General features: G+C 39.2%; 1 protein-coding gene across 1 annotated transcript; it reads left to right on the top strand.

Moving 5' to 3' along the window:
• The first annotated feature begins 81 nt into the window (after nt 1-81).
• RIDA (reactive intermediate imine deaminase A homolog) lies at nt 82-8893 on the top strand. The gene is made up of 6 exons (XM_058833249.1): nt 82-237; nt 4461-4566; nt 5117-5171; nt 6015-6083; nt 7611-7666; nt 8096-8893. The coding sequence occupies exons 1-6, from the start codon at nt 176-178 to the stop codon at nt 8156-8158; spliced, it is 411 nt and encodes a 136-aa protein (XP_058689232.1). The 5' UTR covers nt 82-175; the 3' UTR covers nt 8159-8893.
• Nucleotides 8894-16729: the final 7836 nt, after the last annotated feature.

The following is a 16729-nucleotide window of genomic DNA, read 5'->3' as shown; positions in this document are numbered from 1 at the left end:
ACCTACACCGCGGCACAGCGCATGCGCACTCTCAGGCACAGCCCTGGAGGACTACATTTCCCAGGAGCCTCCGCGGGCGGTGGTGGGTGGGGCGTGCACTGGCTGGGCGCTGAGGGGAGGGAGTGCAGGAGGAGAAGGCCCAGCACTTACTGCAGCTTCAGCACCGGCTCCAGCCATGGCCTCGCTCGTGAAGAAAATAATCAGCACTACTAAGGCCCCTGCGCTGGGTCCCTACAGGTAATGCCTTAGCTAAGAAAGATCTGAGAGTCTTGGTGCATAACAAGTTGACCATGAGCCGGCAGCGCCTTTTGGCCAATGCTTTCCTGGGGTGCATCAGGAAAAGTGGCCAGCAGGTCGAGGGATGTGATCCTGTCCCTCTGCCTGGCCCTAGTGAGGCCACATCTGGAGTGCTGTGTCCAGTTCTGGGCTCCTCAGTACAAGAAAGACAATGAGCTACTGGAGAGGGTCAGCAGAGGGGCACAAAGATGATGAGGGGTTTGGAGCATCTCTAAAAGGAGAGACTGGGGGAGCTGGGCCTGTTTAGAGAAGAATGAGAGGGGATCTCATCAACACCTGTAACTACCTCAGAGGCAGGTGCCAAGAGGATAGTGCCAGACTCTTTTCAGTGCTGCCCAGTGACAGGACAAGGAGCAGTGGCCATAAACTAGAACACAAATTTCACCTCATGAGGAAGAACTTCTTTTATACTGAGAGTGGTAGAGCACTTGAATAGGCTGGCCAGGGAAGTTGTATAATGTCCCGCTCTGGTGACATTCCAAACGCTGCTGGATGCTTTCCTGTGTAACCTGCTCCGGGGGGGTTGGAGTGAATGATCTCCAGAGCACCCTTCCAATCCTGACAATTCTGTGATTTTGAGAACGGAACACCTCAGGAGACACAGGAGCAAGTTTTGCTGGTAGGGTTTTGGCTGGTCCCTGGGGGTCTGTTAGGCAGGCCTGGGGCTGAGGTGAGAGCAGGACCCATGAGCAGGGGCCAGCCCTGGTACCCCCTCCACCAGGAACCTCCAGGGACACCTGGAGTCCCAAAGCACGAGTAAGGCTGTGGTGCCACAGCAAACTGCAGCCTGATAAGGGGAGGGGATATACTTCAAAAAGTTAATTTGGGAAAGTAATTCTGGAATTAGTGGTAAGGAGCAAATGAAAAAAAAAAAAAGGAAGAAGAATGATTGTTGTCTAGAAAAGGGTGCTTGGCTAGAAACAAACATGTTGTGTAGGGAAGCTAGAAACGCTGACTATGCTGGTGATGGAGGATGAAGGCTGAGCCCAGTCCAGGGTGAGCTTGGTTAGATGGAGAATTCAATGCTCAGGAGTTGAAAATTCTTTCTTATTTTGAATAGTTATAAATGTTTTTCAGTCTAAAAACTTAACTGCTGTAAAAATATGTAAGATGTTCAACATTTTCACAAGTATGTTATAGCAGTTCTGCATATAATTAAAATTTAAAAACATCCCAGTTTTAATTGGAGAAAGGTTTCTCTTTGCAATTTGAATATGAAAAAAAAAGTTCCGTCATTAGAGTAGATTCTGAGAGCTGAAGTACTGAGGGGTTTTTACCAGGACATTTTTAAAGAATTCTTAATTCTGTATTCAGGCTTTGTGTTCACAATAGCATCTTCATGCCTTCCAGGTGCATTTTTTTCTCCATTACTTTGTGTCCTGAGTTTTCTAAGCTTCAAACTGTGTGTTTCTTACAGGCATTATAAAAATGGAAAAATACAAAGTGTAGAAGCAGAGAGACATGGCATGAAGGTTAACTTCTGTAAACAATTGACTGCTGGTGGATTGCAGCCAGGGGCCTGGCATTGCTTGGCATCAGGAGAACATCTAAGACACAGGAAGGCAACAATTCTTTGTCTGCACACTCACATCACTGTCCCAGCCTTCAACATAGCTTTCCACTCCAAAATGCTGTGCTTGTTGCTAGTTTTTGATGAAATACTGCTTATTTTGCAGCCTGTTAAATGTATGACAGGTCTAACATCAGTAAGTTTATAGCTAACTTAGTTTATCAGATTTCAGTAAGCTTGTCAAAGTCCAGAGAGCAGAAGTTGCACAAGAAATAACTGCCACATCACTGCTGTGAAGTCTGAGTTCGCTTATGCAGGAATGAGGGCTTAATGTGTAATGAAGAATTGGGATGTGCGGGCTGCATTCCTGGTTCTGCTACAAATGCTTTTTGGTGACCTATTTTTACTGTATTTTTCTATTTCCTTTACTTCATCCATTTGCCAATATCTTGAGATAGGTAGGTAGATATATAAAAAAACACATATCTGTGTATGGGTCTATATATCCCATTAATGTTATTAACCTTTTAAAACCCACTGCAGAGATACTGTTCTTGTATTAATCCACAATCATTTGTGTAAAGAAGATCTGATTAACAAAGAGTATGGTTCCTAACGCCATCTCTCTGGCAGACAATGTTGTTCTAAGGTCACAGCATCTGGCCAGTTATGCATTTAGGTACACTGAAACCTGAATGACTTTAGACACACATTCACATCCCTGCTGATTAATGAGTACCTGTGATTTGCCCTAGTTATGTGGTGCATCTGCAGCTAAAGAATTAGCGGGGTTTGTGGAGCTGAAGTTTCCCTTAGCTTCACTTAGCGTTTAAATGCAGTAGGAGTTTACTCCTTGGCTGGTAAATTGTTCCTAGTCTCAGTGAATGAAGGATTCTATTGAACATGCCAAGAGGAGGAAGTTGAGCAGGGCAGGGGACCCAATAAGGCTGCTGCAGATGTTGATCTGGCAGTGGTATCAGAAAGCTTCAGCTTGTTCTCTCCAAAGTTATTAATGATTTAGGACTCTCCAGAGGTCTCTGTTGAGATAAACATTTCAATGTCATTTGCTTTGTGATAAGCAGTACAAAATGATCTCTTGTACTGGAGATCCCATACTTCTTGCACAGTTCTCTGTGCTTCAAACAGAAACACAAGTTTGTACACTGAGGGCCTCCCTCCACAGCAGGAGTGGTAGGAAAGAAAATTAAAGAAGCCTGTGTGTACATGCATACACTTCTATCACAAGACTTTGTCAGCTAGAAAACTACTTTAACTGGTTTTTCTTCTTTGAATGGTGATTTACTCCAGTTTTGTTAGTTGATGACAGAAGAAATAATCCCCATGTAAGATAGTTTATCATATCTGACAGGTTACTGGCTATTTCTTCCCCTTATGAAATTAAAGGAGAATGTAGGAGAGGTGTAAAAGAAAAGATGTGAATGATGGCATTGTTCAAACTGCCTAACCCAGATCATTTGACTGAGTCCCTACATTAGGTTGGTCCCCTGTGAGGTGAATGGATTAAGACAATCCAACTGAGTAAATCTCAGTTGAGAGATAAACTAAAAACATTCTCTGAATGTGTCCCTCTTTTTCCATTGACATTAAAGGCAAACAAACCTCCTATTTCAGATACTTCAGAGAGGTGCCTAACTCTAGTTTATGTAGCTTGAGACAGTTGTTAAATGGTCAAAACAATGCATTTTCTTGTGGGAAGAGAAGAGATATGAAATACAATCTTGACACGCCATAAACAGTTCCAAAAGAATGTTTCTGTAATTTCTTTGCAAAATATTTTAAATTATTGGTTGGAGAGAATTAAATTGTGTCTTTTGCATAATGTTTGCTAGGTAGTTTAAATATTTGTTCTAAACTTTTAACCTCTCTATAGTAGAGACATTAATAATTGCCAACTCAACTTCAGCAAAAGCACACTTGACATTTTTATATAAATGTTCTGCAAATAGCTTGAATTTTGCATTCTTCTGAATTAACCTAGCCAAGAAGTCATTCAAGTTATTTGGTGAGAGGAGAGTGATTGTTCTGAGGATAGAGTGATCAAGGTGTTTTGCTGTCTGGCCAAATTCATTACTCTGGAGGAATACTGCCAGAGAACCAGTGTGCAGGGTGTCACCTCACAGCTCTAACTCTTTATCATAGTGCCTGTATAAGAAGAAAAATATTAAATCTCTTTTGACTTTTTTTTTTTTTTTCCCTTCCTTCATTGCTCTGCAGCTGAAATGTAGTTGAAAAGTATTGTCTGCTTCTCAGACTCCGATGGAATATTTATCTGGGCAGATGCAAAAAATGTTTTTATTTACCCTGCCTTCCCTCTGTGCTATCTGCTGTGTGGAACCTGTAGCTCAGTTTAATGTTGTGTTGCTGCATTCATATCTTGTGCCTTTGCAAGAAACAGGGTTTATCTCCTCAAGGGCAGAGCAATGCACTTCCACAGATGGTGTAATCCCAGCTCTTCAAAAGTGTAAGCAGATTGATGTGTGACTGCATGTACAGACTTGCATGTACACAATCTCAGCCTTCTTTCTGATACATTATGAAGTACTGTAGAAAATTTGAAATGTGCTTTCAGATTTGAAATTTGAAATGTTCTTGTGAGGAAGCATTAGACTTAAAATGTCACCTGTGTTTTCAGCCAAGCCGTGCTGGTGGACCGGACGATGTACATTGCAGGGCAGATAGGGCTGGAACCTTCCACTGGGCAGCTTGTCTCTGGAGGGGCAAAGGAGGAAGCCAAGCAGGTAAGAAGTCTTCCAGCTATGACCTTGTAATGAAGTTGGCATGTGTCTAATTCAGTGTGGAGTTGTGAGAAACTGAGGAGACTAGAAAGCACGTCACATCCTCCAGATGAGGGAAAACCAGGAGGAAGTCATTCCATCTTAACTAGTGCTGTAATTTTTCCAACAACTTGGAAAACTTGGAGGTTAGGGTAGAAATCCGTTTCATGTAGGAAAGTAAGAAAGAATCAGTGTTTGAAGCAACAGTTCATACCCCAATAAAAACCCTGGTTTGAGTCAGGGAAAGTTTTACTCCTCCAGCAGCTAAGAGGTGGAGTGAGGTAATAGGATGAGATGGAGCTGCATCATGTATTTACATCTAATGAATGGACAGTTTAATATTTATTAGATGCTCCCTTTTATTAATTTTTATTTAGGACAGTCTTTTTTTGACAGTTGAGGTTTTGCTGGTTGAACTTACAGTAAAACATGGATTCAGCTAAGTCATATTTACATACTTACATAAATATAACCCAGCTGATAGCGAAAAGACTTTTGTTTCATTTTTCTTTAGGCTCTAAAAAACATGGGAGAAATCCTGAAAGCTGCAGGCTGTGACTATGGCAATGGTAAGTGCTGCTGTGACTGTGGCAAACAGGTGGTTGTTTTTACCTGAATTAAAATATAAAGAAATCAAGTGATCTTTTTAAAAAACAAACAAACAAACAAAACCTATTTGCTGAACATTCAGTTGTTACCAATAGCTGGAAGAAACAAAGGAAATTGTGAATATAAGTTAAAAAATAAAACTAATAAATCTACATGCAAGTCTTTGCAATTGGTATCAATAGAACACTGCCTTTCACCAAAAATTTCTGACAATGGTACTAATATTTTAATTCCAACTGGGGAATCTCAGATACAGACAATATTGCTTAAATACATTTTAAGCATCCTAGGCTTTGCCCCAGGTGAAAGCAGGTTTCTATCTGCTTGTGGTGTTAATATTCTTGTCACTTTCAGTGCTTTTCCGGTGGAGCCACACCAGGATTAATGCTGGGTTATGCAGTCCTAGGAAAAAAATTCTAGCACAGACTATATTTTCAGACCTTCTATGACCTTTTTTTTTTCTGGCAGCAGATATTATATATGATTTAAGTTATTGCAGCTGGCTTTCAACAGCTATTTTTATTGATCTGCTTATCAGTTCAGTGCCTCTTGGAAGAATTTGGCTTTTTCAGAGCTAGTCAGGAATGGCTTAATTCCTTAAAGTTTTATTACATGCTAGGTGTTCTGGTTTTTTAGGTGGTTCCCTAGGTTGTAGCTCTAATGGTCAATATCTGCAAAACTTTTCAAACTGTTTAGAATACTTGAGAGAAATGTATGAAATAAAATCAAGAAATCCACTAAAGTTTTTTGATTTTTGTATGCAAGTCAGAGGTCTAAAAAAACTGTACTCATATGATTTCTAGTTGTGAAGACTACGGTTTTGATGGCAGACATGAAGGACTACAATGATATTAATGATGTTTACAAACAATGTAAGTAGGTATTTTGCTTGTGTTTTATGGCTTGTGGAACAAATCATGTTCATGGTAGTCAAAGTGTTTTAATGATTCAGATGATGTAGTTCCATATTCTTTGAACTTGCTGTAGAAATAAAAAAAAAATAAATTAATTTTCAACTATCAATCCAAGCAGAGCCTAATTTCATTTGGATTTGTGTTCCACCATCCCACTAACTAACTCACTGTCCTGTGATGATCAGCTGTTGCTATCCCTACAGGCTGATCTTTGCCTCTTAATCTTGCTTGATGCCCTGCTGTCCTGGCTATAATTCTACTGTAGGCAGTCTTCAAATGCTGAATTACAGATTTTATATCTCCATTTCTTTAAAGTCTGTATCTTTGAACAATTTGAGGGTCATTGTTTTGTGACAGGGCTTGTTCTTTATTCAAGGATGAGCCATGCTGCTCCCCTTGAAGAAAAAAGAGAACAATGCTTGGTCAACAAAACTGAATGAAGACTGAAACAGGTGATTCCAATGAGCTGTGTTGTGCAGAATAATTTGGGACAATTTGCATGAGCTCTTTATCTATAAAGCTTTGGCTTTTCATTAGATAGCAGCATCTGGTCTTGAATGAAATCTCATTGATGAGCAACTAACACAATCTCCTACATGTCAAAATATACTGGGGTGGTGTGTGTGCTTAAGCAGGGTAAAACCAGACCAGCTGCATGCTTGGTTACTTGCTGCCTCCAACCTGGACTTTGAGAGTTGCTGCTGTTCTTTGATTGGGAGTTATTATCCAATGCAGGACCCCAAAATTGCCATTATTAATGGTTTTGTGATAACTGTCACTAGTAAAACTTTCACTTCATTATGCAAATTTCTTGGAAATGTTCTGTCAGGCTGGACGGGACTTTGAGCAACCTGATAGAGTGGAAGATGTTCTTGGCCGTGGCATGGTGGTGCATTGGACTATGTGATCTTTAAAGGTTCCTTCCAACCTGAACTATTCTAATATTCTATAAATTCAGCTCTTATATCTTTACCAGTACCCTTCCCATGCCCTACCCCTGTTCTATTATCTGTGATTGTCAGGTCTAAATGGGCACAGAGGAAGGGCCTATTTTTCCTCTGTTTTCCTTTGAAATGAGTAAGGTTGGACTCCTGGTGACTCTGGGATCTTCGCTCATGACTCTTTTGGCAGAGGCCTGTTTCTCTCTCCTGCTCTTTCTGTGCAAGAGCTATCTCCCACTCCCTGGTGTTTGAAACTTGATCACCATTCTGATTTAATCTTCTTTTTTCAGCCAAGTTGGTGCAGTGTCAGCAGAATGCAGGTTATCACTGGCCATTGGTCACAACTGCAGCTGATTGCTTGGCTTGATGATATTGAGAGCAGTCACCAAAACAAAACAACAAGGAAGAAATGATAGATGGCATAGAAGTCTTGTAGCCTTGAACCTGAAACTGTTCCAATGATTGCATTTTATATAGATTACTTGGAACTGTGTTTTATCAAGTCAAGTTTAATGATTGCTGGATGTTTCTGTTTAAATTACAGTTTTCAAGGCAAACTTCCCAGCCAGAGCAGCCTATCAAGTTGCTGCTTTGCCCAGAGTAAGTGTCACTTTTCTGTCTACAAAAAACCCAAAAATGTTCTGGAATACCTTCCTACTGAAGCATTCTGACAGATTTTCTTATTCTGAAATAGCTTTGATTGCAATTATTTTAATGAAGTCTTAATTAGTTTATTTTCTAAGTATACTGTTGTTATTCCCACACGTTATCAGAGATCTGAATATAAGATACACATTTCTTTATGGTGGAAGATAGATGAAATAGTAGAAATAAGGGGTTATGATGCTGGAGTAAGCATAAATTGAATTTACAATATTACTGAACATACCTAAATCTGTAATACAACTGTCAGAAATACAATCTCTCTCTAATGTCACTCTGTTCTTACAAAGTTGTGTTGTTCATCCAGTTGCTTGATAAAACAGATACATTAAATTCCTAATATATTTCTTCATTGTTTTGTCACAGGGGGCCAGAGTTGAGATTGAAGCTATTGCCATTAAGGGACCTCTCCAAGATGCTTCAGCATGACTATAAGTGGAGACTGGATATCTTACAATGACAGTTTTCATTTAGTTAATACTTCTCCCTTATATCAAATTCCTACAGCTGACTAACAGCAGTTACACACAGTTGAAATCAGTTAGCTTACTGAGGAAAGGTGCTTTCTTCAGCACTCACAGTGAGTTCTCTGCTGGCAAATCCTGAAAAGTGCCTGAGTCTTGCTAAAATCAGCTGAGCCAGATTGCAGGACAGGACCTGCCCTTTGTGGAGGTGACTGGATATTCAGGCATTCAGGTACATAACTGTGTGAATATATTACAGTTATACTATGGGTGATCTGGACATGGAAAACTATACTGATTTGTAATAGTAGGTTTTTAGTAACAATTTCAAATCAGAAAAAATTACAGAAATGAGAAAACAGAGCACTTGAATTGCTTAGCATACCTCTTCACTGCTGAGGAGTTTTACTCTATTTGCTTCTGAATTTTCTTAACCTCATTCTTTACATAACAGATTACTGTTAGGATTCAGATTTTTTCATACCTAAGCAATTGCTTAAGAAAGTTAATATTAATTTCAGAAAGAAGAAAATTACGCTTTTCTGAAGTGGTACCTTTATAAATCAGATGAAAATTAATTAATCTACCTGTAACCTTTTTCGTAATCTTTTTAATATCATTTCAACTTTGACTATGTTTTGATTAAAAAAAAAAATTAAAAATGTTTAATGAGAATAAAATATAATTGCAACTGCAAAAATGTGCTTGTCTATTAAGGGAACAAACTTTTATTTTCCGAACTGTGGTTTGATACTCCATTACAAAGAAGTTTCCAGCTTGCTTATTCAATAACAAATAATTTGAACCAAAAGAGTAGGCTTATTTATCTACATCCTTATAGCTACAGATTAAATTCTCCAGGACAGGTAGCTTTCAGCTGCCATGTCATTACAGTTTTTATAATTTTTTCCTCTGCCACTAAGGTTAGAAGTATTGGTTTGATGGGGTGATTAAGCAATATTGAGAAGTCCAACTGGTGATGTTAGTAACTTATCCCATCCTTTTGTACTGATCTTCTATCAGGTAGAAATGGATACTGTGAGAACAGTCAGCCCTACTTACCAGTCCTAGATTTGATGTGAAACAGCCATTCCTTCTTTTCACAGAGCTTATAAATTGTACCATTATAAAAAAAAAAAAAAAAAAAGTCATAATGAGGTTTTCACAGCAAATATTTGCAGATATAAGGATTTTTTAATAGTATTATCTTGCTTTCTTTGGCAGATTAATTGTATTTATTAGATGCAAGATAAAACCTTTGTTATTTCAAACACCAAACTTCAAACACCAGCCTTTGAAAAATGCCTGACTTTTCTCTAAATAAGCTTCCTATATGTAAACTTTGATTAGTTTTGGCTTCTGTTCTTGTTCTATTTCCTTGACTGTACTAATAATGCAACTTATGCTCTATAGCTTTGACTCCATAAGCAATCTCACCTAAGAAAAAACATGGTCAGACTTGTTAGGAAGGAGTTAGTACTAACTAATATGGCTATGACTTTCTAGGAAACTTAAAGGAGATGTTCTTTCATTTTTTCAATTAATAATCATTAATAATAATTTAATTTGAGTTACATTTAAGTTTTTTAATGTAGTTTAATTCCTAGTTTATATTTAGGTTTCTTTGTTACAGTTTTGTTTAGGTGTAATTACTTGGTTGGGATTTATTTCACTGATTTGTAGTGGATTTAGTTCAAGTTCACTGTACATCAGTTGATTTCCAGAGTCTTGAACATTGGCTAAGTTGTCTTTTATAATCACGGTGGTTATCCCTTCTTACTGCTCGCCGTTCCCCTCTGCCTTCCTAACCCGTGTCCCGCAGCCTTTGTGCCACCTCCAACCCAACACGAGATGGCAGCAGCGGTATTTTCTTGGCCGGTGTAAATCCATTGCAGCCCTCCTTGGGAGACTGGTGGTAGGAGAGGGAATACACCATTGCTTTCCACAGTAAGGGACAGTCTGAAACTGAAATGTAAATGAAACACCTGGAAAAAGTTCCATGCTGAATGCTGCCAAGAGGGCAGAACACATGAAGTGTTTTAATCAGTAAGTAGGTGCCATTCTGCAAAACACTCAGGAACTGAAGTTCCCTTTTAGCTCGATCATTCTTCAGGTGAAGACAGTTGTAGTTTTTAGACTATATATTTAAATCAAAGACATTCAAGATATTTTCTTGATATGTATTCTTCTGGTACAGGAAGTCAAGAATAAATGAAATAAACTCTCTTATTTACAGCTCTAGCATAGTAGTTTTCAAAATAAAAAAATCAGCCTTCCCCAGAGAAGCGTAAGACATTTATTTTATTTAAGCAGAGGTATATTATATGATTCTATTCTTTAAAACAAAAAGGCCAACACATGTGATTCTCCAATATGAAAAGTCTATCTCTTGGGTCCTAATTTGCAAACTACTTAATACATAGACATTTAATAAATCCAGTTTTAAACAGATATATGTTAAAAACAGCTTTTTCTTTCCTTTGCTAGACTGAGCTGCATGCAAAATACAAAGTTGAAAATCAGCTTGTGGCATCCTGATTTCAGCATTTAAAATTTGTTTCTATTACATGTAACTGAAAAACCACAGCAAAACAGGTCTCTTTCTGTAAAAATAAAGCAATATATGAAGTACTGAAATGTGTATGTTCCACCAGGCATTTCTTTTAGTAAGACCCTTTCTTCTTTAAATGATTATATTATCTGTAGATTCAACAATGCAAAAAATAAATTTCAGTACCTAGTTTTAAAAATACTGTGTTCTCTTAAACCACATAAACAGCCCCAGTCTTCTACCAGGACTTGCTCTTGCTGCAGTGTTTACCTAAAAGCAGTTCCTCATTGAGTAAAACCCCAGCCAGCCAGACAGGCAGAGATCTTCTGAGATCCTACAGCGTATGTGTCTGCATAGAGCTGACAGTGTGCAAATTTAACCTCTTCTAGGGCTGTGTTTATTGGTAATCAGAAAAAAATTCTACCAGAACTTTCTTGTTAGCTTGGAAATTAAGTTTGTTCTTTCAAGTGTACTCCCCAGCACTCCCTGCAGTGAGGAATGGCTCCTTCTACTTTGGATGAAGTTGAGGGCTGGGGATTGTTTAGCTTTTGATGAAATACAAAAGAATGATCAAAAATGTTTGACTGTGTTAAAAATAAAATAAAGATTATGTTGCTTAAGATATGGAGGAGTATCCTGTAAACACAAATATTGGAGCATATCCTCTTCCCAGCCTTTAACATGAGGAAGCTCTTTGACAGACCAATTTCTGCTCCTTGCAATCTCTATGTAGTCCCAGGTTTGCAGAGGCAAATAACTGCAGGCACTGGCCTTTGATCTATAGTACATGATTTGGTAGCTCCCAGACAATGAATACTAGATATCAATGAAATTTGCATGGTAGAGACATCTTTTTTTCTCAAGGCAGGAGTGCTCAGTATATTTCTAGCAGGCAAATTTTGATCATTTAGGTGATTTAACTTTTCATGTTTAACATAGTATCAAGCATATTTCCTCTTTAGGAAAGGAAAAAGAGAATTCACTATTGTGAATATAGAATATATAAGGATGAAGATGATTGAGAAAGACTGTTACTGTTGAGTCACTGACTGGTTTTTATTCCTCTTGTTTTCATCTGCATTGCTTAATGGCCTGAAGAAGCTGAACAGTGAGGAAGAACATACATAGTCACCTGTCTTCCTTGTTACAACAGTGCTAGAAAAAATAACTCTGAGGTGAGCAGGTCATTTTGACTCCCTTGTCAAAATCTTCACATTTTATTCACACTTACTTCACATTTAAGTGCAGTCTCCTCTGTTTCTATGAATATTAGATCTCTGTCACAAACCTCTTGTTGGTTTTTGCTTAAAAATAGTTCAATGCTTGCCAGACTGCAATTCACGATCTTGCCAGTAGTCAGCTTGTCTCTGCCAATTTAATCTCCTCTGTTTTGGAGTGGGCTGTGCTGGCACATGTGCTGGTGGCTGAACTGAATTCCCAGCTCACAGGAGGAAATCAGCCATGAGATGCAGCTGAAGATGGCAGTGTTTGGGGCATCCTGGAACATGGCTGTACACTCAGCCCGGTCACTTTGGGGTGCTCTCATTCTGCTCAGTACCTGTTCCCCCACTCCTCGGCTCTTGGAAGTACATGGTGCTGTTTTTCATGGCTTCTTTTCATGGAATGGTTTGAGTATGTGGATAAAAACTTTGACTACTTCTGTCTGACTTTTTGATGCTCACTTCAATGTCAATAGATTTTTTAATAGAGCAAGGAGTTTGTTTTAGCTTCTCCATTACAGAAGGCTAGAAAAACTAAAAAAAATGAATTAAAAATGGCACCCACCTAGAAAAAATCCCTAAAAAAAAGGTATGTGTTTAGGTTCTAAAAGTTTATGGTATTGCCTACGGGAAGTTGACATTAAATGAAGCTGACAAGTTCATAAGAATGCTGCGAAGCAGAAAACTTTAAATTTTGTGATACAGCCAAGAACTATCAGCTTATACAAAAGGTTAATAAGCCAAGGATATCAGTTAGATTATTTAATACAAACCAGAGTCAGGCATGTACATGCAGTATGAAATTATCTCTTTGAGGGGATTTGTATAATTTACTGGTGACAGGATTTTTGTTAAGTCCTTTTGTACAATAAAGCTAATAAAAGAGCAATATTGTGCTTGCCATTTTTAGGTAACTGACCTTTTCTCCATGTCCTACATCCTTATGCCAGAGAACCATGTTAAACACAGTCTCCAGCAATGTATTATACAGAGTCCCTCTGCACAGGACATAGCCTCAAAGCTCCTCAAAGGGGAGGTTCAGGAGGAATTTCTTCACTGAAAAGGTAGTTAAACATTGGAACGCACAGGGAGGTGGTGGAGTCACCATCCCTGGATGGGAAATGACTGGATGTGGCACTTACTGCCATGGTCTAGTTGACAAGGTGGTCTTCAGTCAACATTTGGACTCAAGTAACTTTGAGGTGTTTTCCAATCTAATTGATTCTGTGATCCTGCAATATTCACCAACAGAAAAAAATTCTGCTCTACCCAAATCACAAATCATATCCAGGGCCCGTTTTCACAGGAAATTTGTTTGAAAGTATGGCCATCAGCTTCCTCTCCAAAATGAATATTTAGCATTTTGGAAAATAACCTAGGCAGTCCCTGCTAGCATATTTCTCCAGGAGGACAGCATTCCAGGGGAATATAATAGATAACCTTTTCTTTGGGAACAGGCTTGTATTTGTCTCTCAGACAGGTTTGTATTTTCTCTCTTAGAAATCCATTTTAGAAGCCACAAAGGCATATGAGAAAAGTTACACAGCTAAAGACAGGTTAATATTGACCATGAATGTTAACAGCTGTGAAGTTTTAGGATTTATACAACTAAAACTTCCCACTCAGTTAAAAATGCCCTCTTCTCACTGCTTCTGCAGAACTCATCACATATATTGTAATACAATCCCTTCAATATATTTGAGTTTAGAAATGGGGAGTGATCAGCACACAGCTTGGTCCTGGACACTGCACTCTGTTGTCTTCTATTTTCTGGAAAACTCACCTCTGCATTTAGTTAGAGCTTGGTAAAAGGGCACTTTCCCAGTCCTCTAGGTGCTGTACACTTTAGCAGCTGCCTATGTTGATAGTCCAGGCACACAGAGGAACTGCCTACATACAATAATTTAAAGAGAAAAAAGCTACACTCTATTCTTTATCCTATATAATGTTGGTTGAAGGTTTCAATGGTTGAAGGCAGTTATCTGAACCTGGGAAAAACTCGTAATTGAAAAAGGAATGATCATACTGCTGGTGAAAAATTATCCTGGTGTGTAGAAGGCACTTTGTGGCAGGGAGATGAAAGTTTGGGTGTTTCAAACACTTGAAGTCTTGGCAGCTTGACTTCAAAAAATCTGTATTATATAAAACTTTTTCTGGTGCCTCCTATTCATGTGTCTGTAGCTTGTGGTTCAATCCATAAAAGCCTTTCTATTTTCCCAACCCAATAAAATTTAAAAATATTCATGTGAACAGAAGAGTAGGCCCAAGAAGAGGATGTTCATTGAGACATAACTTCTATTCCTTGTTATTAGCTGTCTCTGAAACACATGGAAAAAAATAATTTAGCCATTAATTGAAGGTAAAACTTGATATTCACTAAATCTGACAGGAACTCAAAGTGAAAGTTCCCTGGAAGTACCACAGGATAACTCTTCTCCCACATCTGTAAGAATGGTCTGTGTGGACCTAAAAGCAACCACTGGTTCTCCTTCCTCTTCCCCCATCCCATTCATACACAGTCTTCCTGTTACAGACATTAACATCACCTCTGTGTGTCACTGCTACAATCTTGAGCTCCTCCTCACCCTGCTGCCTTTTCTCTTAACAACTTTTGAAATCACTACATCATTCCAGTCAGATTTGACAGAAGCAGGCATTTCATGGACAGCAAATCCTAAATAAGGACAAGAGACAAAGAGTATAAATTGAAGTGCTGCGTATTACCTTTAAATACAAGATTTTTAAATTTTTTTTTTCTGTAAGGACACTTTCAATTATGGGAATAGGCTGCCCACGGTTGGAGTCTCCATCCCTGGGGACTCAAAACTCAACAGGACAAGCTCCAGAGGTATTTTCTACCTCAGCTATTCCATGACAAAGTATGGCTGAGGAACTGTCCAGGCCCTGGAGCTACTGTTTGCCATCAGCAGCTGAGCTCACTTGATAGCTGAAAGATAGTGCCTAAGGAGATGATTGTCTGAAATCACAGTGACTGGCCATTCCAGCTCCAATTACTTCTTTCCCAGCTAGAAGACTCTGCAAGGGTAGGGAACATGAGAATGTGGGACTTCCTTACATTGAATTGTGGTGTTCCATGAGGGTGGGTAGGGAACACAGGAAAGGTGAGAAATTTGCATGGGAAGGAAGGTGACCAATGAAAGACATCCAACTGCAGTGATTCCCCATGACTATGAAGATTGTTAATATAACATGAAAAAAACCAGCTCCCTTTAATCCATAAATTTCAAATTCAAGACTTAGCATGCCACTGAGCATTCCCCAGTTCTTAGGTGGACATCAGCTACCTTTAGAGCCCTGTTGTTTTCTTTAACTAGGACCAGTTTGCATCCTCTTAGTCATACACTCCTAGAGATAAAGCTGTGAATGTTTTTGATGTCACTGAAAGTAAGAATTTTTCCATTGCCTTAAGCAGTCTTGCTTTCCTGCCCAGAATCTTGCTTTATTTCTTCAATATCCTTTCAAGATGGAAGAATTGCTCCCTTACACAACAGAATCCCAGATTTAAATGGTCCCTATTCCATTCTTAGCATTGTTTGCTCTTCTTGCCTGCAGCTGCTCTCTGAGCTGTGTCAGTGCACTCCCACCATGTGAAACGCATTACAGATGTAGAAGCAGGACTGCTCTTTCTGCTCCCTTACAAAACTGTTGGGGAGAATACTGCCAAAGCAGGCAAAAGCAGGAAGAATTTCAATAAAGCTGTAACCATCACTGGGTGAAATTTCTGGAAATGTTGAAGGCCAAGTTGCTCCCAGTTGGAGCCCTGACCAACCTGATCTAATGGGTGGCATCCCTGCCCATGGCAGGAAGGTTGAAACTAAGTGATCTTTAACTAAGTGATCATTCCAACCCAAGCCTTTCTGATTCTCTTACTCTTAAGGAACAGGGAGGTGTTCTTTGAGGTTTCCTAGAATCAAGCTAACTGCTTTGCTGGCTTCACCGCACAGAGAGGTGATGCTTTGCAAGAGCATAGGAGCTTTTAAAAAAGACATAATTTTAAGACATTAAAAATAAGTTGATTGATTAAACTTGTTTTGACTTTATAGGCAAAGTTATCTGGCATAAATTTGAGGATCCTGCAAAAGAACAGTTGTCAATGGCCAACAACTGCTTGTTTTAGGCATAGCTCTAGGCCAGCATAAAAAGTAACAATCTGTAAAGATAAGCAACTGTGAAACATGAAAATTAAAGGGAGGTGAGCATTTTTTTTTTATCACTGCTGGTTTAATTTTACTTGGGTAATCACAAGGTCGTAAAGATACATAAGCCTTGACCAAACTTCTTGACCACCACCCTATTTGTCTTACACACTGCAGTGCTTGTGCTGAAAACCATTTCCCTTAGCCCTCTAGCAGAAGCATAACCAGCAGTGCAACATGCTGGCTTGCCTCAGGCTGTGACACATACTAGCCTTGGGAAGGAACCAAAGACTGCTCACCCCAGCTGCAAGAGGTTCCTTTGGAAGTCATTAAAGACACTGGTGTAGGGTAGCTACCACCCTTTCTGCTCAAGCTGTTTCTCTTCTGAATTACAGAAATACTCGCTAGCCCAGAGAGATTTCGAGCATAAATAAGTACACCAGTGATTAGGAGGGAGGGGAAAGGAGAAGGTGGTTCCAGCTATTGCAATAACTTTTGCTGGGGGAAAGGAGGAGTTGTCTGCATTGCTTGCTCATCCTTTTCCACATTCCAGCAATACCATATGGTAACCTCGGGTGGTGGAATCATCATCCCTGGGGGCGTTCCAA

This window comes from Poecile atricapillus, chromosome 2 (assembly GCF_030490865.1).
Source record: "Poecile atricapillus isolate bPoeAtr1 chromosome 2, bPoeAtr1.hap1, whole genome shotgun sequence".
Lineage (NCBI taxonomy): Eukaryota > Metazoa > Chordata > Aves > Passeriformes > Paridae > Poecile > Poecile atricapillus.
The sequence above is the reverse complement of the archived record's forward strand: the minus strand, read 5'-3'. Positions and strand labels throughout refer to the sequence as shown.